The sequence below is a fragment of the Panthera tigris genome, chromosome D3, assembly GCF_018350195.1.
Source record: "Panthera tigris isolate Pti1 chromosome D3, P.tigris_Pti1_mat1.1, whole genome shotgun sequence".
NCBI lineage: Eukaryota > Metazoa > Chordata > Mammalia > Carnivora > Felidae > Panthera > Panthera tigris.
In genome coordinates, this window is record NC_056671.1 from 26,771,043 (window position 1) to 26,794,984 (window position 23,942).

Sequence of the window (23,942 nt, forward strand, 5' to 3'; positions counted from 1 at the left end):
AGTGAGTCTTCTTTCCCCCTGTGTTGGGGGTTGAAAGGCAGTTAAATAGGAGATAATGTTCTAGGTAGGCGATGTCCTGTCTCTCTCCTGCCCTGTCAACCCTCCTCTGCCACTCTCCAAATTATTCCCCTACACTCTGCCTGCAGTGACCTTCGGTACCTTGCTGAATCGGGAGGGCAATCAACCATGGCTCTTTCTGAAAAGAGGAGCAGTGAACAGGCTCGATCTGACTCTAAATCCTGCCTGACAAGGGGGATATTTCCCAGGGCCCAGTGCAGCATCCTGCTGGTGGCAGCATCCAGGGGGTGGGGGTGGGGGTGGGGGGACACACAGGGAGCTTCTCCAGGAAAATGCGTGTTTTGCTTCCAGTTCCCTAAAGACTGGTTGGTGCACAAGATCCAACCCCATGGGTTCCCCTATATTTGTTCAGACATGGGTGGAAGACAGAGAACTGGGGGGCACCCGAAGCAGAGACAGGAACATGGACACTGGACCAGACAGGATCTGGGTCCTTATCCCCGCTTCTGCCATTCTCAGCTGCCAGTCTTTGGGTGAGGTGCACAGCCTTTTTGAGCCTCAGTTTCCTCATCTGTAAAATGGAGTCATAAAACTCCAAGCACTTCATCACAGGGCTGCAAGGACTGGGTGAGATGGTTACACTTACGCGGGAGATACCCAACAGAGCGTCTGGCCCTGAGAAGGTGTTCAATAAATGTCTATTCCCTTCTCCACCTGTGAAATCAAAGAGGGCACCACTCACCCGACCGGGATTGTTCCGTCCTGGCGGCTGCAGGGACTCCTCCTGCAGATCTGTCTGTCTCTGGCTTCAGGAGAGGATTTGGGGGATGGATAATGAATCGGCGCCCTTCAGATTTGGGCCACGCCCCAGAGATTCTGAGCCAACTGAGGTCATTTCTCTTCCACGGAAACGCAGACACACATGGGCTCAGCACCTCCTACCAACCGACCCCAAAGCCAAGGACAAAGCTGTCCTCGGAAAGCCACCGGGGCTGGAGATTCCCATCCAAGTGATGTTCATTTATGCGATATTTCCTTCTCCTGAAAAGCCATCACTTACTGAACAAGGACAGCCATCAAGCGTCGGCACGTGCCGGGCACTGTGCGATGTGTTTCCTCACCCTCTTCTTTACGCTTATAAAAAGCCTCTGAGGTAATTCAAAGATGTGGAACAGACCCGGCAAGGTCTAGTTTCTGGTCCAGGGAGTGAGAGGCAGAGCAGGATTCCCGCCCTTGTGTGCGGATCTCAGACCGCGCGGAAGCCACCTGCTGGTGTGCTCGGGCAGAGTCTGTATGGTTGCTGCTCTATCCCGACCAGAGCTGGCATCAGGAAGTGCTCAACAAACATTTGTAAAGTGGGTAATTACATGGTGGAAGGAATGGAGAGTGGAATGCACGCTTCTCGATGACGGCCAGCCCCACCTGCTTTCCCTCGCCGCTTCTCCAAGACCGGGGAGGGAGAATCTCTGTGTTCTCCTCTCCCCACGGAACCCGCCATCTGAACCTTAGAGACCGCCTTTTCTAACAGGAAAGATCAAATGAAAGACAACACAGAAGTGAGACGGACAGACAGGATAGAGCCAGCTCCTCAGAGGGGACTCTTTGTGGGGCGGGTTTGTGGATTTCTCCCTGCCTCTAGCCCCCTCCAAAGGGGGTCATGCAACTCAACCCAGGTGCTTTCTCCTCACCCACCAGGAGGCAAGGAGACTGTGCCCAGAATAACGCCAAAGCCACACACAGAGATCATCTCAGGCCTGTGCACTTGGCTGTCAGCCCTTCTGCCGGTCCCTGGCGGGACACAGGGCCCCGTGGCAGGTAGGACCGCAGTCTGGCTTCTGCACACACCATGCAGGGACCTGCTCCCTCTTCTGCAAGCGTCGCACAGGACACGTGATGCTGAGCTCTAAGCAGGAAATGCTCCCTGGTGGCCCACCTGTCACTCCTCCTCTGTCTCGCTCACCCAAGAAAAAGAAACCAGAAGGCCAATGTTTGACAATATCACAAAGGCCACCTGAATATCCTAACTTCAGCCAGGAGCACGTGCCATGCACCTTCCCACGCCAGGCGCTGGACTCAGCACCAAACACCGCTGCTGCCTCATTGAATCCTCCCCGCGGCCCCAGGGGCCAACAGTAACATCACCGCTTGGCTTAGGAAAACACCAGACCGCAGGGTGACTTTCCAAGGCCACGCAGCTGGGAAGGGGCAGAGGTAGGATTTGAATTCAGGCCTCCTGACTCCAGCACTCAATATCCTAACCATGGCGCTGGTGCAGAGGGGCCTCGCCTCACAGTGAGTCTCAGTCTAAAGTCAAGTGCCCTTAAGATTGCCCTGGAGAATCTCAAATGGCCCGTAAATAGCTTCTCTTCTTTACAAGTCCAACACAGAAGGCTTTGCCTCCAACAGAACACACACACGCTCACACACACACACACACACACACACATAAAATGGATGGCTTGCCTCTAGCGGCCAGGACTTTTGAAAAGACGCGCACCTGTAACCCCTAGCTTTGTGTTTGCCTTGCATGTATGGCGGGATTTGCATAAATACAACGCACGTGTCATAGGAACCACCCACCCGTGGATCTGTTCTAAAGATTATTTGCAAGGACCAATCCTTCTCTTAGTCTTAGTGACAAAGGGTCCGTGCGCCTCGCCATGGCCTGAAGGATGAACACTGAGTGTGTCTACACTGAGGGAGAGGACAGTTGTGTGACCTTGGCCGAGCTCCCAACTGCCTTGCAGGGCCTGCAGGCTGAGTGTTGTTTAAGCCTGATTTTACAGTACAAGCTACTGAGACACAGGAGGGGATATTGCCCTGCCCTAAGTCACCCAGCATGTAAGTGGCCAAGCTAGAACTTGAGTCCAGGTCCCTGACCCCTGATTAGCGGCGGTTCTGGTACCTCCCTGCATCCCGTTTTAGGTTGAGTTTGAACATACACGTGGGCTGTATGTAGGTCAAGTCAAAAGGAAACAGGGACAGACTTCTCCTGGCAACATGGGGGTTGGGGGGACCAGCAAGGGCGCCGTCAGAGCTCCACCCCCACCCCCCGGGGGGCTTGCTGTGCTCCCTCCTGCTGCGGGCGGTCTCTCCCAGTGGCACTTGCTCATGCCAGGGGAGCTGGAAGTGCCATGGAATTGAAATCCTCAGCCCTCAACCAATGACGGAAGGTGATGCCCTCTGAGTGGGTTAACTCCGTGTGTGTGCTCTATGCTGCCCCCCAGAGGTCTCTAGCGGGATTGAGCCCCAGTTGCGCACAGCGGTAGCTGGCTTGCTAACACACCCTTCAAGGCTGCCTTCCTTCCCCACAGTACATCCTGGGATCACCTCCCACGTGAACCATCTTGCCCTTGAATGCCTGAATCAGCAGCTGTACCCACGTCAGGTGCTAAGACTCCAAGAGGGCCTTCGAGGCTGGTCACGCTTAGAGCAAGGTTTGGTTTGCATTTCCCTTCAATTATTGAGGCCAAGAATTGGGTCTGAAAGAGACCCAAGGTTTGGTAGGCTGCTATTTCTTTGTGTCTTTGTTCCTCTGAAGCCATTTGCAACATCTGGGGTGAGGCCCGGCTCCAGCCAGTGTGCCACCAAGGGCAGGGCTGAGTCAGAAAGTCCCCGTGTGGCAGAGCGGTATGGAACAGGGCAGAGCGGCCAGACAGCTGGGGGCTCAGTTCCCCCAAAGGCGTTCCTCATAGCTGTCATTCCATGTCGTTCATCAGTGTCACTGGGAAGAAATGAATCCTGTATCATATCAAGCTGGTCATTGCTTGGTGAAACAAGTTTCTTAAACTGCGGGACTTCTCAGAGCCTTTAAAGTATATCTTATGAATGTCCAAGAAGAGGACATTCTGTTCAGACATATTAGGCCTGAGAATACTTTTAGGAGCACCTTGCAGGTCTGATGTCCCATGAGACGCTAGTTTAGGAAACACTGATTTACCAGAAAGACCCTTCAATTAACCAGGTGACCCTGGACAAATTGCCTTACCTGAATCACCTACCAAGGTCACTATGCTGGTAAGAGGCAGGTTGGGATTTGAATAGAAAGGACGAAAATGAGAGCCAGAAAAAAAGGAAGGAGCAAGGAAATGTAAACGGACTACAGTTTCTGAGAGGCTCAAATCCACCTGCAAAAGCAGGTTTTTCCCTTTATGTTTGATCCAAAAAAAGAGAGAGAGAGAGAGATGAAATAATAACACAACAGCTTTCCCCTGTGCACCAGGAGTTCAATTGCTATCAATTACTGAGGCCTCCTGCATTTATTAATAACCAAGTTACTTCTCCTTCCAACAACTTCCAACAATAGCCGTGCTGTCGCTGAATTACCAAGCATTATGTGACTTATTTATAACGCTAGTGCATCTGGGTCACATCTCCTCACACAGCGGTTCACAATCCGGAGCCCTGCGAGGAAGGATGTGACCTGCAGGGAAGAGATAAGCCTGAAAGTCTAGAGATGCTAGAAGACGAGGCAGTGCCTGGGTTTGAATCCCACCTCTCCCGCCTAAAGCCCCGTGGTGTGGGGGAGGTCCTGTCACCTCCTAGAGCCTCCATTTCCTCTTCTGTAAAATGGGAACCTACCCCCATGTAGCGCTTGGGGAGCCTCAGTGAGGTTATCTGTGCAGATCGTTTAGTACAGGGTCTGTTCTGTGAACAGCTCCTACGATTATGATCGCGCTCTGAGATTTCTGCCCTTCCAGGGGACGGATGGGTCAGAAAGAGAAACCCCGGGAACCAACTCAATTCAGGCAGCTGTGGCTTTCTGCGCAGGGGTGACCAGCAAGGTTCTAGTGTTGGGACCATGGAAAAGGCAACCCTCTTACGGGCTAGAACTTCAAAGCCCTGCCTGCTTCTTATCGCTGCTACTGTATGTCCCTACTGTCCCACCTGTCCGGCTTCAGACAAAGTTGCCGTCTGCCCCAACACCTTTCTGCGTATGCACAGTCAGTGCTCCCTGTAAGGCCTGGTCAATAAGCCATCTATAACCCAACTGGATTGCAGCTCACATTGCCTAGAAGGCAATGTACAGACCACTCCCAGCGCTCTGGGGAGTATGAGCAGGTGTTTGGGGGAAAAAAAGAAGTCTCACTAGACAAATCAGTTGGGGCAGCATCAGAGTAAACCAAGGAAGATGGCCGCTTTCATGCAGGACTTCTCAGAGCCTCGAGTATACCAACGGGCATCAGGAATTTACAAGAGAAGGGGAGCCGGAGGAGGAGTCTCCCGAGCTAACTCGATCACGAGGCTGGAGGGAAAAGGCAGACATGGCATCTTTGGGGCGGTGGCAACTAGGGAAAGAAGCGGAGGCTGGACATCCAAAGGCAGACTCGGCCTGGCGGCGAGATCTCCAGCAGGAGATGTCCCCTCTCTGAGCATCAGTTTCCAAATCCGTGAGACGGGTGGCTCTTCTCCCAGAGGGTTGTTTGAAGGAAGGATGAAGTGAGACGTTGGATGTGAAGCCCGCAGAGCTGGTGATCTTTGCTGAGGAGCCGGTGGATACTCTGCTCCCTCCAGGGGACTCCGGGAGCAAGGGCTCGGCGGCAGGGCCAGCAGCAGGTGTGAGACTTGCCTGAGGCCGCACAGCTAGTGAGGCAGAAGCCAGGACTGGAGCAGCCCTGGCTGGCTCCCCGTCAGTGCTTTTCCTACCTTCCGGCGTCCCTCAGCCTATCACGCTGTTCCCTTTGGAGCTGCTTCCTGGGTCCTGAGGAAAGCCCAGCCAGCAGGCGGTGTCTCCTGAATGCTCACCACGTGCCTGACCCTGTGCTAAATCCACACCTGCTCTCCCCATGTGAAAAGGTCTCATTACTGTTGCCATTACTGTTGCCATTACTGTAGCCATGTGAAAAGGTCTCATTACTGCTTGCATTTAATGATGGCGCCCCGGACCCTACGACATAACGTGGCATAAAGAATAGGACGGAAGGCTTTAGGGGCGCCTGGGGGGGCTCAGTGGGTTGAGGGTCCTACTCCTGGGCTCAGCTCAGGTCATCATCTCACAGTTCGTGGGATCCAGCCCCGAGTCTGGCTCTGTGCCGAGAGTGCAGAGCCTGCTTGGGATTCTCTCTCTCCCTCTGTCTCTCCTCTCCTCTCCTCTCTCTCTCTCTCTCTCTCTCTCTCTCTCTCTCTCAAAACAAATAAACTTTAAAAAAATGAATAGGAGCGAAATCTTTAAGGATGGAATTCTACAACCCAAAATTGGGCTCCTCCCCTTCCCACGTCCATGACCTTACATAACTTACCTTACCTCTTACATCTCCCCACCTCCAGCTATAGGTTAGTAGGGGCTCTGGTGATCAAGGCTTATAGAGAGCCCCGAGGGCATCTGGCCCACCCCCATTAGGTAAGCCCTTTCTCCTCTCTGAGCCTCAGTTTCCTCATCTGTAAAATGGGATAAGAAATGGCCAAAGCTCTTAGAATAGTGCCTGGTACATAGTAAGCACTGGACAGATATCAGCTCCTGTTATCATTTATGGGAAACTGAGGCTACGAAGCTGGAAGGGGCCTTGACAGGGCTATCCGGCAAGGGAGTAGCTCACCCTATGTGAAATCTGCTGGCCCGGGGGAGGGGGGGGTCTCAGCCTCCCCACCCCGCCCTCCCACGGTGTGGGGCTGCCCACGAGCAATGCCTTCTAGCGTCGGCCACTTCAGGGTTTTGTGGGCTTTTTAAAAATATAATTGTTTACATCCCAGAGCAGCCATTTCGGCTTAATGAATGAATTCAATATGCTCAGAAAACGCAGAATAAATCCTTGCCTGTGGCCCAGAATAGGCCCGGCTGCACCAGCTGTCGGGCAAGGAGCCAAGCCACCAGCTGGGGCAGGGCTGAGGATGCGGGGTCTGTGTCTACACAAAGGCAGGCGGGTGGGACGGGTCCCAGGAGGGGGACGGGCCTCGGGGATGCTGGGTCCAAGGACACATCAGCACAATCTCTAGGTTGTAGGGCCACGTGGCAATCTCTTCGTCAGGGCCCCGTTTCGACCCAGCATCACCCCTTAGGTTGGCACCTTGCAGACGGGAACGCGGAGGCTTTGCTGAAACCACCATACCGTTGCTCGGGGAGGCTCCTCTCCCTGAAGCACCCTTTCCAATTTCTTCTCAGCTTTGGAGATTCAGCTCAAGGGTCCCCTAGGGTGGTAGGCCCCTTGGACGGGGCTGACCACTTTGAATTCAGAGTGTCTCCTGCCTACAGTGTTCTCCGGGCTTCCTCCATGCCCAGATCTGGGTCTATCTCCCTTGATCGGACTGAAATTTTGTCTTGGAAAGTAAGGATGGTGTCCCTGGGCAGCCAAGGCACAGTGGAGAAGACAGGAAAGGAGGAGAGAAGGAGGAAGAGGAGGAGGGAGGGAAGAAGAAAGGAAGGGCTGAGCAAAATGAACACAGAAATGGCCCAGGAGCCCAGACACTCGGGCTCTAGTCCCACCTCCCCCACAGCCTTGCTGTGTGACCCTGCGCAAGGCCCTTCCCCTCTCTGATCCTCTGCCCCCACCCGGTACAAATAGGGGCTCGGGCCTGGCGTGATCTTAGTCCCTTCGAGGCAGGTGGTTCTCTGTCCTCCCCAGCCCAGGGTGTTCACAGAGCCAGGCAGGTGGGTCCAGGTTGTGAGAGGCTGAACTTGCCATCTGAGCCAAGGAGAAACCATGCAGGCCCAGACTCTAGCGGGCCCGACTCGGTGACTCATGATGTCCCCTCGTCCAGAGCCCGGAGGAGTGAACGACCCTGGCCCCCACCAGCTGGGGCCCGGGTGCCAACCCTAATCAGCACTTTGGGGGGAAATACAAAGGAGGTGCGGGTACGCTGGGCTCTGAACACCTCGCTACAAATGTGCAGCTTGTGTCCTCGGGGGCAGGGAGACGTGCAGGTAGGAGCCCCTCTAGGGGCAGGGGAGCGAGGCACCTGGGGGCCTGCATGCTTCCCCTACGGAAACAGAAGTGAGCGTGGACAAGTGAGGAGAGGACAGAAGTGGCGGACAGAGGGGGCGTCCCCAAAGTGGACACAGTGGATCCATTCTGAAACTCCAGGCCTCCCTCTGCCCCTGACGGACAGAGTGCCCAGCAGACAGAAGGTCCAGCTTTGTGCCACTTAGAGCTGTGTGACCCTGAGCTGTCGTGACTTCACCCCTCAGAGCCTCAGCTTCCCACCTCCAAGTGGAAACAACGACATCAGTACCCGCCCCACAGTCTAGTGAGGGTTCAGTGAGCCAACCCGTGTAACACCCCGGGGATGCGAACCAGGCCGGGTGCATCGAGACGTCAGGCCTAGAACACAGTCTTTGACCCAGCAGATCTGTGTTCAGGAAACCATGCCTCCAAAATGCTCATTCCTACACGGGTGTTCAGGGCGGTGTTGTCTAGGCCCCCCCAAACCCGAAAACAACCCGAATGGCCTCCAGGAACACGGCTACAGATACAGAGCCCCTCCCCTCTCCCCATAATGGGCAGGTCCCTGCAGTCAACAGAGAAAATTAGGGTCACCCCTATGACTCAGCGCGCAAAGAGGTCAAGGACAGGGTCACTGGGTGGTTCAGTCGGTCGAGCGGCCGACTTCGGCTCAGGTCACGATCTCACGGTTCGTGGGTTCGAGCCCCGCGTCGGGCTCTGTGCTGACAGCTCGGAGCCTGGAGCCTGCTTCGGATTCGGTGTCTCCCTTTCTCTGTCCCTCCCCCACTCACACTCTGTCTCTCTCTCTCAAAAATAAATAAACATTAAAAAAAAAATTAAAATAAAAGAAGAGGTCAAGGACACGAGCCGGCTCCTTACAGGCACAGACAAAGTCGCGGTGATATTCAAACAACATCCAAGCCAACCGCCCGCCTGTATATTTGTGACACGCAGAGATGCTGCTAAATGCACGGTGTGTAAGGGCCTGGCCCTGCGGCCGGTGGTTTAGGCGACAGTAATACACCCACGTCAGTCACCGCTGCTGCGGACCTGGCCGCGCTTAGAGAGGGTTCATGGGGCTGCGTAGGTGCTCCGACCTCCTATGAGTCTATAATGACTTCAAACCGAAAAGTTTAAGAGAGGGAAAGAAAAAAAAAAAAAAAACCCAGGCTGTTAGGGCAGTGACCTATCCTGCATGACGCAGTCACAGTGGAATGTGACAGTACGCATTTGTCAAAACCCACGGGATGGACAACTCCAAGGGTGGGCCCGAATGGAGACGGCGGACTTTAGTTCATCGCAGCGTGTCCGCACGGGCTCATCGCTTGCAATCACTGCTCCTTTACGCCCTTAACAACGATCCCCTTGGAGGGCCGAGGGGTCTGACGGGGCAGGGAGGGACCCTTTGCTACTCCACCGTCTTCTGTATGGTTTCCGCTTTCGACAGGAAGATGACTCTACAGTATTATGTGTGCAGAGTGGTTTTCAAACAGAAAGAGTAAAGCACTTCACAAGGTGCTTTGTGCTGGTGGGGTCACCGGCCTTCTGCGCACAGGGTCTCGCCCTGGCCGGGAGAATGTCTGGTCACCTCCTCCTGTCCTTGGATCTGGCCACTGGAAGTCAGAGCATCGCAGGAGAAGGCGGGGCCGTGGGGGGTGGGGGTGGGGGTGCCAGGCCTCTGTCCTGGCTGCTATTGTCTCTCTTTCCCGCAGGCCCCGCCCCCCCACCCCCGGCTCCCCGAGTTACGACCTCATCCATTCAGGGACTGACATCTTTATTATAGCGTTTGGGGAGTTAGCAGCTGATTGGCAACCTCCCTTCATCACCCCATTATGAGACCCCCCCTTGGGTTATATATGGGCCTGGTAGTGTCATCTATTAGGCCATGGGGTCAGCAGCAAGTAGACTGGCAAATTTAGTGAAAGAATAGTAAATTAACCCTCCCATTGGCCTTCAGAGAAAAAGGAAAACGAAGCAATGAGGCCATCCAGACAGGCATCGCTCGTCCTGTGGCTATTTTGGATTCTGGACATTATTGTCATCGCTCTGAAATAACGAGAGAGAGCAGGCAGACTGACAGTCTCGGGCTTTCTCTTGTAGCGACAGGACCACAGGGGTCGGAGAGGCTGAAAGACCAGCCCGCATCAGCCTCGGGAACTCCACCTTTGCAGGGGAATGCTCCCTGGAGGTGGACAGACTTCCTATTAATAATAATACAGCGATAAAATAACCACAATGACAAAGTTTCGCATACTCAGATTAAATGACATGAGCCTCGCGAGAACCCTAGGAGGCAGGCAGTATTGTTATTCCCATTTTACAGAGGAGGACACCGACTCTCAAGAGGTCAAAGGAGTCGCAGAGATCACGCAGGAGAACAGGGATCAAACGCAGGTCAGCCTGGTCCCAGAACCCATGCCTTTCGTGAGCTCTCCGACCTTGATTCTGCTTAACGGCATAACCTTCCAGATGGGGGAATAGGGATTGGAGATTGGACACAGCCACGGTTGGAGATTAGACGGAGCGGAGAAGCTCTTAGGGGAGAGGCGACCATCCGGGCGCCCAGAATGCACGCGAGGATTAGGCCAGTTGGATGGCAGAGAAAATAGCGAAGGGCAGGGATCCGGGAGCCAGGCAGGCAATGACTCTAACCTTGGATCCACCACGTGATGCTCTGTGACTTTGGCAAGGTCACATAACCTCTCTGAGCCTCGGCATTCCTCAACTGCAAAATGGGAATTCCTTCCCTATCTGTCACGGGTGCTGGGAGGATTCAAAGAGAGAGCGCAGGTGAAGGGGTCCCCCGGTCCTGGGCTGAGGTGGAGAACAGGGGACTCTGAGAGGGTTTTGTGCATGGAGATCATTCCCAGGCAGACCGTTGCGTCTGGTTCTACTGTCCCACAGACAGGGGGACCCAAGACACAGAAATGGTTTCTCGCCGCAAAGAGGGCACCAAGTTCATCCTTCATTTACTCTCCTGTGGGAAGGGGGTCCTCAGGGGACATTACAGGACAGTGGCGGGGAACAGGGAAAGCCCTGGTAATAAAAGCAGGGAGCAGAAGTGTCTTCTTACCACGTCAGCAGGGAGCAGAGAAGCCTTGGCTGTGGAATTTGACAAGCTTTATGCCATTGTACCTTCCAAAAGCCAGAACTTACCATGTGCCTGGCTCTGTGCTCGGCCCCTGACATACGGCATCTCGGTTCATCTGTACGGTGGACATGTGAAGTCACTGCCCTTCTCAGTCCCATTGTACAGGCCAGAACACTAAGCCTCAGAAAGCTTAAATGACTTGCTCAAAGCCACTGTGGCTACACATGGCCAACCCAGTTATCTCTCAGCCCCCGTGTTCTAGAACCTTCTCGCTGCCCCCTCCGGGGATGGAGTCTGGTTCCCCTGGCCCTCGAAGCTGTCAAAGGCTCATCACCAATAGAAGATGGCAGGAGGGACGCTGCGTGATATCCGAAGCCAGCTCAGAAAAGGGGACGCAGCTTCCAGGTTGCACTTGAAGCCGCCACGCCGAGAAGCCGCCCAAACGAGCTCACGCGGGGAGGCCACAGACCGCACAGGACAGAAAGATGCCCAGCCAGCCCCAGCCTCTCCACCTGCTTCCACCATGTGACTGCGACCGTAGGACAAGCCTCCAACCCGAACCGCCAGCTTAGGGAAGGGAGCCCTTCCAGGAGACAATGAAACGATTGTCGTGCAAGGCACAGGGGGTTGGGGCTGACGTGTTACGCAGCACGGTCAGCTGACCAGTCCCAAAGGTGGCAAGCTGTTCGAGTCCTCGCGTCGACGTGAGCCCAGGTCTGTGTCACTCCTGGCTGCTCTCAGTACTGCCCTGCACTGTCCTTGGCCCTGGGGACCTTCTGCTAGGCTGTGGACAGGGCACTGGACAGTGAGTCCAGAACTGGATTCTGGTTCGGAACCGGCCATTCGTTAGTGCAGAAGTCTCACAGTGCGCCCTTCGGAGAGGAGCGTCTCCATTTAGAGGCCTGGGCTCTTCACCCACCCACCCAACGGGCTTTCAACCTACCACCCAGCCCCCCTCATGGGCTGGCTTTAACACCGACAGAAACCACCAGCAACAAAAGTACTTTGCACAGAGCAGGAAGTCACGGCTTGCTGAATACCTCCTATGTGCTGGGTGTCACGCATCCAGTCTCTCTGACTATCGAATGCTCAGAGAAGGTAAGCAGATTTATTGCCATTTCACAGACACCGAAGCTGAGTCCAGAGAGGGGAAATCACTGCGCACAAGTTAAATCACACAGTCAGGGGGGTGGGGGGAGCCTGGGTTCAAATACCAGAGCCCCTGCTATTTCCTTCTCCCCCTCTCTCGCCTTATCAAGTGAGTTCCAGAGAGCATCCATGCTGCCTTTGAAACACACGGGGGGGCGCCTGAGTGGCTCAGTCGGTTAAGCGTCCGACTTCAGCTCAGGTCACGGTCTTGCAGTTCGTGAGTTCGAGCCCCGCGACGGGCTCTGTGCTGACAGCTCGGAGCCTGGAGCCTGCTTCGGATTCTGTGTCTCCCTCTCTCTCTCTGCCCCTCCCCTCCTCATGCTCTGTCTCTCTGTACCTCTTTCTCAAAATTAAACAAACATCAAAAAAATAAATAAATAAATAAATAAATAAATAAATAAAAGGGAAAAAAACATACACACAGGCACCAGCTAATTGTTCCAGGGGCCACCTTTGCCAAAGGAAAGAACCACAAGGTTGAATGAATGGTTCCCTGATGGCTCCTGAGGGATGGCCCGGGCCACGGACCTTGGTCAACAGCAAACCAACCGCAATGTCAAATCACCCAGGGTTTTCTGCCTGCCAAGTGGAGCCAGCCCCCAGAGCGTCCTTCCCCCGGCTTCCCAAGGGACCGGTCTGGGACAGCAAGTCTGAGAGACAGAAGGGAGGCGGAACCACGGTGCGAAGGAGGGAAAGTTCTGGGCCCTCCTGCCACTATTAGAACACATTCCCTAAGCCCCAACAGCCAGTTGTGGCTGACCTCTTCAAACAAGTCACTTTAAAAAAATTTTTTTTAAATGTTTATTCATTTTTTGGGAGAGAGAGAGAGAGACAGAGAGTGAGCAGGGGAGGGGCAGAGAGAGAGAGGGAGACACAGAATCCAAAGCAGGCTCCAGGCTCTGAGCTGTCAGCACAGAGCCCAACTTGGGGCTGAAACCCACGAACCGCGAGATCATGACCTGAGCCAAAGTCAGAGGCTTAACCGACTGAGCCTCCCACGCGCCCCAGAACAAGTCACTTTCTAATGAACCAACCGAGCCAGGAGTCACCTTGCCTGTGCATGGGAAGCGGCCCAGAGTCAGAGCGTTATTAGCATTGCAACCTTGGGGGAGCCTCCAGATAGCTCTAAGACATCCTTTGTCCCCCCTCCATCCCTCCTCCCCCACCTGAGGCTCAGGCAGCTTCCATAACTTGGCCAAGGTCACAGCCCGCTGATAAAAGGCCAGGCTGAAATCTGAACCGGCTGACTGCAAAACTTCCATGTCCTTTCCCCTCCACGTCCTGGCATGCTGGCATGCCTCTGACTTTGCGACTGACGGGGGGGGGGGGGGCAGAGCTCATGACAGGGCAGCCCACCCCCCTCCTCCCCACAGGCAGCCAGCCTCCTGGGATAAAGGCCACCATGTCACAGGGGCCAATGGGATTGAGAAGGGTGTGGGGAGGAGGCATGTTTCCCTGCAGGAACTCAGGGGTCAGCGGGGACCTGCATAGGATATGAGCCCCACAAAGGAGGCGGCTCAGAGCAGCCCCAAGGAGTTATGCTGCGGCCGTGTATGATGTAGGCGCAGAAGGCTCAAATGAAGCAGGGGCCATGAGCACGCTGGGACCCCATAGTGAGCTGAGAGCCTGGGGTGCCATCCGCCTGGAACCACCCACATGCGCCCAGTGGGCTTCCTGCTCAAAGCTTGGCACCTGTGATAAGCACACATTTGGTCTTTGTCCCTGGTCCCTGGTCCACAACTCCCAAAACCCTTGGCATCTCTGAAGTGAGGAGGGTCTTTTGTTCACTAATGAATGACCAGCTTCCTGCGCGGGGGGGTGGTGGCAGGGTGCTCTATAGCTTCAGGACAGGGGCTGATGGCCAGAAAGACCAAGGCATGATTAGAAGCTTAGAACTTTCAGCCTCACCCCCTGACCTCTGGGGAGGGGAGAGGGGCTGGAGGTTGATTAATCACCCGCTGCCTTAAAAGCCCTAAACTACAGAACTCGGAGAGCTTCCGGGTCAGTAAACACATCAAGGTGCTGGGACTGTCAGACCAGAGAGGGCAGGGAAGTCCCTTCCCCATGCCTCGCACTACACTTCTCTTCCATTTGGCTGTTCCTGAGCTGTATCCTTTATTCTTATTTTTTTAATGCTTATTATCTTTGACACACACGCACACACACACACACACGCACATAGCATGAGCAGGGGCGAGGCAGAGAGAGAGAGGGAGACACAGAATCCGAGCTGTCAGCACAGAGCCTGATGTGAGGCTCAAATTCCGGGAACCCAGACATCATGACCTGAGCTGAAGTCAAACACTTAACCGACTGAGCCACCCAGGCGCCCCTGGGATAATAGTAAGTAAAGTGCCTTTCTGGGTCCCGTGAGCTTTTCTGGAAAATTACCAACTTTGCAACCAGTCGGTCAGAAGTACAGGTGGCCCAAATGGATGGCTGGTATCTGAGGTCGGACAGTCTTGTGGGACCGAGCCCTTAACCCGTGGGGTCTGTTTGAACTCCAGTGTCTGAATCGAGCTGAACTGAATTGGACCCCCCACTGGTGCCTGGAGAATCAGAAAACTGGTTGGTGTAAGGAAAACCCACGCATTTGGTATTGGAAAGTGCACTGACGAGAAAGTGACTTTGCCAGCCCTCTGGGAGCCTGTGAGGACAGAAGTGGGAGCTCGCGGAGCAAGAGAGGCGGGACGTGTGGCCCCCAAGTTTGGGCTCGGAGCTTGGGAGGCCCTGGGTCCAAACCCCACCTCTGACTTTAGTTATGCGCCACGAGGGAGATGGATGAAGTTTTCCGGCGGGCCTCAGTGTCCGCATCTGTAAAATGGGCATCGTAATAGACCTCACTCCTCCCGGGCTGGCCTAAGGCTGCAATGACATCACTGTATCCACAACCACTCAGCCCAGGGCCCAGAAAGACAAGCCGATTCCCCATCAGGAGATGGCAACAGCCTGTTGCTAAGGCAAGGACAGCGGAGGGGTATTTGCAGGGAGACCAACTGAGCTTCCAAATCTCACTCTGGAACATACTAGCTGTGTGACGTCGGGTACATCACGTACTTAATCTGAGTCTCTGTTTTTTCGTCTATCAGACGGTGATGAACGATAGCAAATACTTCTGAACCGACACTTTATGAGCGAAGTCCTGTGCTCCACACTCTTGGGCACTGACTCAGCGAATCCTCACAATGAGTCTGCGAGCTGGGTGCCATTAGCCGCTCCATTTTATAGAGGAGAAAACCGAGGCTCAACGTGGCCAAGCCAAAGCTCGCACCCAGCAGGCCGACTCTTCAGATCAAGAGGCGTGACCGTGGCACAGTTGCTTTTGAAACTGTCAAACCCGAAGCCAATCCCGTGGTGGTGGTTGTTATCACCGTAAAGGTTTAGACACCCTGAGTCCGGTTATAAGGCCCAAAATGTTCCTTTAGGGACTGATCTTGGTCTTTAAAATACGATCAGGGCAGGGGCGCTTGGGTGGCTCAGTTGGTTTAGTGTCCGACTTCAGCTCAGGTCATGATCTCACGTTTTGTGGGTTCGAGCTCCGCGTCAAGCCCCACGTCGAGCTCTGTGCTGACAGCTAGCTCAGAGTCTGGAGCCTGTCTTCGGATTCTGTGTCTCCCTCTCTCTCTCTGTCCCTCCTGTGCTTGCTCTCCCTCTCTCTCTCTCTCTCTCCCTTTCTCTCTCAAAAATAAATACAACATAAAAAAAAACTAAAAAAAAAAAAAGATCAGGACCCTCAAAATAAATTACGGAAGCCAGGCACGCTGGGAGAGATCATCATTTTAATAAAAAAAAACCCTGATTAATGGAAATGATTCTTAATATATTTCAAAATGATCTGTTATGACACAAAGCAAAGACATTTATATATGACTTTGAAATTCTTAATAGCTGATTTTAGAGCAACCTATTATGAAATCTTCCAAAGCAGAATATATAGTAAGTAAATCATCGGGCAGGGCCTCCCGGGCTGACTGACGGCAGCTCCTCTTAAAATAATTTATAAGGTGTGTGTGTTGGGGTGGTGGGGAGGAAGGCTGGGAGAAATTATTGCCATAATCATGTATTAATAAAATATTTATAAATGTGACTTTTCCTTTTATCATTACAGGCAGCGACAGGTGTGGGTCAGGTCCCCGGGGCCCACATCAGAGGGGGGATCCCACATGCCCCCAGAAGAGAAATTCCACCACCAAACTCCTCTGGTGACAGGTCAACAGATCAGAGGGCTCTGTCAGCCTCTGTTTTGTCACACTGGAGGCAGAGAGGGCTGACGTTGACTTGGAAATCGGGAGGCAGGTCCCACCTGTCTGCAGGGCTTATAGAGTGCCTTGGTGGGAGCGATCCTGTGTCAGCTAAGTGCAGCCAAGAGGCAACCGGCTGGGCCACCTTGGGAGGGTCACCTAGGCTGGGATCAACAACAAAATCCTAGACTTGCCTTTTACTGAAGGATTGCCTCGAGCTGGCTGCTACTGAGGACCTGTGCACCAGCCCTTGCCCCGGCCATCCCATACCTCCTATCCCATACGTGTCCCTGGTCTGTCACTGCCTCTCTGCTGTCGCTGGCTGCAGGCACATGCTTCGCTCAAGCCCAGCACAGGCTGGAAGGGCAGGTGTTCATGCAACCTCCAACCACGGAGAAGCAGGAGGTAGTGGGTAGATACTCCAGCTCCTTTGTCTCCAAGCAATACCACTGGGAGCCATGGTCCTCAGAGTCGCCCAGAGGTTCCCAGTGAAACTGGTTCCAGTTGCCCACAGGTGACGTGCTCGTTAAAGCACGTAGTAACACTGTCACCCATCTTCCCTTCCCTGTCTCCCTCCCCTACGGGTGACCCCCTCCCAGAAGAGCCACGTGCACCCAAATCTTCGTCTCGGCGTCTGCTTTGTGGAACCCAGCCCCGTTCAGCTTCCTCTTCCAAATCCCGTTTAATCCACGCATCAACCCCATGTTCTGCCCATCAAAGAGGAGACCACCAAAGCTCAGACAAGTCTGGTTCTCAATCCTGGCTAATTGCACCAAGAGCCTCGAGTTTCCCTTCTGTACAATAGGCTTGCTTCCTTCCGCTCTTCCCCAACCACAGGCGCCCTGACTCTGAACCTTCAGGGCTTTCCTGGTCTGACCTCTGCAATCCCTCCCTCAGCCCAACCTGTTCACAAAGCTGGTCCCAGTTTGGAAGTCTCGTGTCTCCTAATAAGATGATAAATTCTCAAGACGGGACAGTAGTCTCACAGCCCCCCGCATCCCTCCCCCTGCCAGGCCCGGGCACAGGGTAGACGTTGGCTCATCTCAGGGACTGGGATGTATTATGGGCTGAATTACGTCCTCCCCAAATTCATATGTTAAAGTACTAAAGCTCGGTACTTTAAATTGTGACTGTATTTGTTGACTGAGGCTTTAACGAGATAATTAAGGTAACATGAGGTCATCTGGGTGGGCCTGATCCAATGTGATTGGTGTCCTACAAGAAGAGGAGATCAGGACACAGACAGACCCATGAATGGAGGGCAGGCCATGTGAGGACGCGGCAGGAAAGCAGCCCTCTCCTAGCGCAGGAGAGAGGCCTCAGGAGAAACCAACCCTGCCAGCACCTTGACCTTGAACCTGAGCTTCTAGCCTCCGGAACCGTCAGGAAACAAGCTCCCAAGATTAAGAACCTATAATCTGTCCCGACCGCAGAATTTCACATCTGACAAAATGGTGACCAGAGAGAGACAGGGGAACTTGTTCAAGGTCACACGTCCGGTTGAGGGCAGAGCCAGATTCCTAACATCCTCTCTCTGGCTTGGCTTGGGTCTAAAGAGGACCGAGGAGTTTTCTCACAGCATAAACAGGCCCTGCAGAGGCACAAAGATCCCCCCTTGCTATGACGTTCCGTGACGAGGGGCCAGCTTTTTCTGTAAAGGGCTGTATAACAATTAGTTGGAGCTTTGCAGGCCACACAATATTTGCCTCAACTACTCAACTCTGCCATTGTGGCAGGAACGCAGCCACGGGCATGTGAATGAAGGGGCGCGACCATGTTCCAATAAAACTTTAATTATGGATACTATCATTTCAACGCCATACAATTCGCACACATCCTGGGGCCCCTGGGTGGCTCAGTCGGTTAAACAGCCGACTCTTGGCTTCAGCTCAGGTCATGACCTCACAGTTCATGAGTTCAAGCCCCACATCGGGCTCCGCACTGACTGGGTGAAGCCTGCCTCGGATTCTCTGACTCCCTTTCTCTCTGTCCCCTCCCCTGCTTGCGCGCTCTCTCTCTCTCTCTCTCTCTCTCAAAATAAATAGTAAACATTAAAAAAAGAAATGTTCATACATCCCAAAATATTACACATAGATAGATAGATCTTCATCTAATTGAAGTACAAAAACCATTTTTAGCCTGCTGTTATCCAGAAACACAGCCGACTGGATTTAGCCCACAAGCTATGCTTTGCTGACCCTCGGTATGACAGAGTCAGATGCAGAGGTGGGGATTTTACCAGATGATTAGAGCTTTGCAGGAAAAGAAATGCAGCCCAGGTCAGAGATGGGGCCACGTTCTCACACCATGGTGTGCGTGACTCAGGCTGGTCTCAGTGGCGAGGAGGTTGGGACACATTACAGTCCCGTGGGCAAAAGGATGGTGGTGTCCCAATGGCCAAGGGGTCAATCATGGCCCACAACTGAGTTTTGGAAAGGCAAGTGGCATTTGATTTTTCACCATTGTCCAGTCAAGCATGTCTGTCCTTGGTTTGGACTAACTGTGGAGTCCCCACCTTACTTATTTCTGACTCAGCATAACTCCTAGAAACTTCCAAAATCAAATCGGTGGGCCAAATATATGCAGCTCACGTGTATGAGAATCAACAGAATGAGCCCCAAGGCCCAGGAGTGTGGGGATGGCAGGAATGACATGCCAGAATATTCCAGAAGTCTGCTGCCCACAGACAAATGACCCAGAATGTCAGCCAGAGTCAGTACATAGCCCTCAGAGGACAGCCTTCAATTCACATGTATTCATTCAACAAGTAAATCCCAGCTCTATGTCCTGGGCCCCAAGGAAGTCACTCCCTACTCGAAAGAGCTAGACAAGGACACAATCACAATACAAGACACCATAATCCTCAAGAAGGCAGGAACCACACTGATCTTGATCCCTACTCTCTCCCCAGGACCTTCTACAATGTCAAAAGAAATCAAAGAAATTGGTTAGGGAAGGGAGGAGCCTTGAATGCCAAGTCAACGAAGTTTACTTGATTTAGCAGGCAAGGGAGAAACTTGGGAGGATTCTAAGCAGGGGAATGGCACACAATAGGCTTGTGTTTGTTTTTTTTTTTTAAAGACCCCAAAGGTCACAATGAGGATGGACAGAGGGAGGAAGGTAGTCATTAGCAATGAGACTACTGCAATAGTCTGAGCAAAAATTAAAAAAAAAGGAAAAGAAAAGAAAAAGACTGGCAAACAGTAGGAATAGAGAAACACAGACATAAATGCTGTCACAGAGATCATCTACAGGGCAAGGTGAATAAAGATTGGCTAGGGAGGGGCAAGGGCCAGAGAGAAGACCAGAACCACCTTGGGGAAACAAGGTGAAGTAAGGATGATCAGTAAACAGACCATTAAGAGCAGGGACAGACTCAGGAGGACAAGGATGGCTGGGTGAGCTTCACCACATATGGTGGGGAGCACCTCCAAGATGTCGAGATGGAAACACAGCACCTTTATTGCTTGGACCCAACTCTCTCTCAAATGTCCGAGACCTTCTGCGCTTAGGACACTGGCTGCTCGTCACATATAGCTATTTAAATTTATGTTAATTAAAATGTAATGCAATTAAAACCTTAATTCCTCAGGTGCACTAGCTGCATGGCAAGTCCTCAACAGCCACCCGCAGCGAGGGGCTGGGTCTGGACCGCACGGATGGAGAACATCTCCATCATCACGGAGAGCTCCGGGGGGCACCGCCGGTCTACGAGGTTTGCTTGAAAAACCCAGACCTGTTTCCATCTCACGGCGCCTGGTCCGGCGGCCTCCCAGACACCGGTCCCGGAGACACAGAGGATGACAGATTGATCCTGTCCCGCCTCATGGAGAGAAGGGGTTCATCAGGCACCTGCCAAGGCAGACAGCTGGCAGTGCAGGTGAGCTCGGCAGGAAGGACTCACCTTTGCAGGCTCCCGCTGCGCCGAGGTGGTAGATGGCTGCCAGCACCCGCCAAATGGCTCGCTGCTCGCCCTCCGAGATGCCCAGTGTCTCCATGGCACTCTGGAGATGGGCAAAGGCGGCTGCCGCCTTCTGCTTGTCTTCGGGCTGAGAGCAAAGGGAGAGAGGAAGAGGCCGTCAGGGTGGCGAGAATGCAAAGCTCAGACTCGGCGGGGGGGGAAACAATGCGGTCGCTTTATAACCACAGTAAATTACCCACAATTAGGCTGTGGAGTGTTGATGCCCAGAGCTCAGACTGCAGGGAAAGTAAGTCATTCCTATCTGTCTTTGGAATGCACTGTGATTCTCATTCACCCGTGGGTTCCCTGGGTAGAGTTTTTGAGGCTCTGCTGTGTACAGGGCCCAGAGGACGCAAAGCCGAGGGAACCCCAGAACTTGACTTTGGAGGGCCTCTCGAGGTTAGCCATGGAAAGAGACATAAAACTTAGTGTGACGCAGGCTAAGTGGCGGGGTCCGGGCAGAGGCAGGAAGGCGTCAATGAATCCCCCTCAAAATTGTCATAGAGGTTGTCCTAGAAGGCGAGACAACACTGAGGTTGAAGTTTGGAAGAGGCATAGGCGTCACTGACCGATTTAATGCAGTAAGTCCCTACAAGCAGAGGGAACAACGTGACCAAAGGAGATCTCGGGGGACAACAGGTGGTCAACTGAATGCGGGCACAGAAGCAGGTATTTTTGGAGGTGGGGCCGACAGAGAAGAGAGAAAGCTTGAGAAGCTGGCAGGTTCCACTTGGGATGGCCTCACGTATGATGTTAAAGACATGGGCTCTGAATGCCAACCAGGCCTGGCAAATACACATGCCTGTCTATACTCCCGGACCTGTGGCAGACATCGTTAATCGATCGAGATGCCACAGCAAGCCAGCGAGTCCCCACTGTTTCCAGGACCCCACCCCCTGCAGCCGCCACCAACTGATCTGCCTCAACAACGGAAGTGCAATCTGTATGCTCTCGCCAGGGCAAGGGATGGGAAACTGCCCAAGGATTTTAAGCAGGAGGAAAGAGAAAGTGACATGATCAGATGTTTATGGGTTGTAGGGTGTTGTTTTTTTTCTTTTTCAGATTTATGATCCCAATTATGTTTGATTGAATATTAAAATTAGCCTGAAACTCCTGCGCACACACACACACCATCTGGCCGAGGAGACTCAGCCCAGAAACCTGCTGGGTTGAGAGAAAGTGAGCTGGGGACAAGAATTCTTTTGTCACTAATCCACCGGCAGATAATGAGGAACTGATTTGCGCTTGGCCCTCTTACAGAGCGTGGGTGATGAACTGTAGGCTGGTAAAGCTGGCAGGTTCTTAAATTTTGTGGAATCCAACGCCCAGAGAGGGGATAACACTTGCCCAAGGTCACACAGCAAATTAGCATCCGATACAGAACTAGAATCAGGCTTTTCTGACTCCCTGTCCAGGCCGCTTGTCCCCTCCACTCCAGCTACGTCTAACTAGCAAAGACGGCTGCGAGAATCAGCAACCAGCCGGGCCGACGTCAAAGCATGCAGTGACATTGAGACATTCGCTGTGAAAATATTTCAATTAATAGCAAAAGCATGTTCCACTGATCCATCATATTTCTGGGCCACCACAGGACCACAAAATCCCTAGCAACCAGGAGCTCAACCTAGCAACCGCAGCTGCTCCACTGGAGCACACGGAGGGAAGGAAGGCATCTTACCAACATGTTCTCGGTTATTTATGAGATTTCAAAGCGGCACAGAAAGGACACCGAAAGGACAGTGGCAACACATTTATTATGGCTCCCACTGTCAGCTCTGAGCATTTGAATTTAAATTACAGGCGGACTCCATCATCGGCCACTTAGCTCATGCGAAAAGAAGGAGAAACTTTCCCCAAAGCTTAATCTGTTTCTCTTCCCCTCCCTCCCCACCACCTCCCCCTCCACCGCCCACGTCTCTGTTGCAACAGAAAATAGAGAGAGGCAAATGTGTATGTTTCTGATCCAAACAATTAGGATCAGGAAGATGTTTATAGTTGCTTAAATTTCCAGGGAGCCAAACATCTCTGCCTAATGCTGTCACGAAAGCCACCCCTTCCAGCAAGATCGTGAACGTGGAGATCAGCCCGCAGCCCAAATGTCTATCAACAGGAGACTGAATACACAAAGGGCAGTGTCGCAGGGAACAGCGGTGGAGTGCTACGAGGGGATGAAAAAGAACGAGCCACAGATCCGTGCATCCACAGGCACGAATCCCACAGACCACGTGAGCCAGAGAACCAAAGACTCCGCACTGTATGACTCCCTCTCCGTGAGGTTCAAGCATGAGCCGAGCCAACCTACAGTAAGAAAAGTCATTCTGGTAACGCTGGGACGGGAGGGACGCCCCTGATCGGGAAGAGACTCAAGGGAGCCTTCGTCAGAAATGTTCCAGGTGTTGATCTGGGGTGTGGCTACGGGTGCATTTGAGAATATAGTCATCACTGGGGGGAGCCTGGGTGGCTCGGTCGGTTAAGTGTCTGACTTTGGCTCGGGTTATGATCTCGCAGTGCGTGAGTTCGAGCCCCACGTCACTGTAGAGCCTGCTTCGGATCCTCTGTCTCCCTCTCTCTCTCTGCCCCTCCCCTGCTCATTCTCTCTCTCCTTCTCTCTCTCTCAAATAAATAAACGACAAAAAAATAAAGAATATATTCATCACTGAGTTGGAGGCTTAAAATTAGTTGTCTCGCCACAATTAAAAAAAAAAATTAATGGGAAAAAAAATCAACTCACAAGACGCCCAGGGTTTATCTGATGCAAAGACTCAAAGTCAACCAAAGACTGCAGGTAATTTAGTGGGGAAAAAAAATCCAAAATATTCTCTCCACATTAGATTGGGCTGTGCTTAGAGCACCCAGGAGATCCCTACAGTGCAGAGAGAGAGAGGCCAGGTTTGGATTTGGAGTCAAACAGAACTGGACGTTTCCATGACTCAATGCTCCCCAGCAGGGTGACTTTGTACAGATCTCCTGCCCTTGCACTGGGGCTCAGTTTCTGCTTCTGTAGAACGGAAATCGTAGCCTACCTTCCTCCGAGGGCCATTGTGAGGAATGAATGAGTCGTGTATGGGGCACCCAGCCCTGCACGCAATGGTGCCAAATAAATGCTGGTTCCCACACACCACTGCGTCTCTCTGGCCATGCCTTTGCCCAGACTGTTCCGCTTTCCGGGACACCTTTCCCCGCCGCTGCCCAAGTGCATGCCCAACGCTCCACGGAAAGTGAACCAGGTGTGGCGCTGTCCTTGAGACAGGGGTGAGGGGGAGCGGGTTGGGAGACTCTGGAGAGGGTCGGAGGCTTCCAGGAAGTAGTGGTGTGTGAAGCAAACAGAATGAGTGAGGTGATGTGAGTACTGGGGTGGAGCAGGAGGAATTCCAAGCCTCCAGTCCTAGGAGCAGACCAAGAAGCTGGGTATGGCTCTGCCCATTCCACAGTTGCAAAACCCGAGGCTGAGAGGACACAAATGACCCAGGAGGGCACAGCAGGTCAGAACCCAGGGCACAGGATCTTCAGCCAAAACACAGGGTTGACATTTACAAGCTGTGTGCTCTTAGGCAAGTAACCTCACCTCTCTGAGCCTGGTTACTACTCCTGAAATCAGATGTGAT

At 53.1% G+C, this 23,942-nt stretch overlaps 1 protein-coding gene across 1 annotated transcript in view; it reads right to left on the reverse strand.

Moving 5' to 3' along the window:
• The window catches only part of MYO18B (myosin XVIIIB), a 242,094-nt gene that overhangs the window by 193,608 nt on the left and 24,544 nt on the right, over positions 1-23,942 (reverse strand). Inside the window, exon 11 of the mRNA XM_042961553.1 lies at positions 20,281-20,425. Coding sequence (XP_042817487.1) covers positions 20,281-20,425 — 145 coding nt within the window. The remainder of the gene's footprint in view (positions 1-20,280; positions 20,426-23,942) is intronic.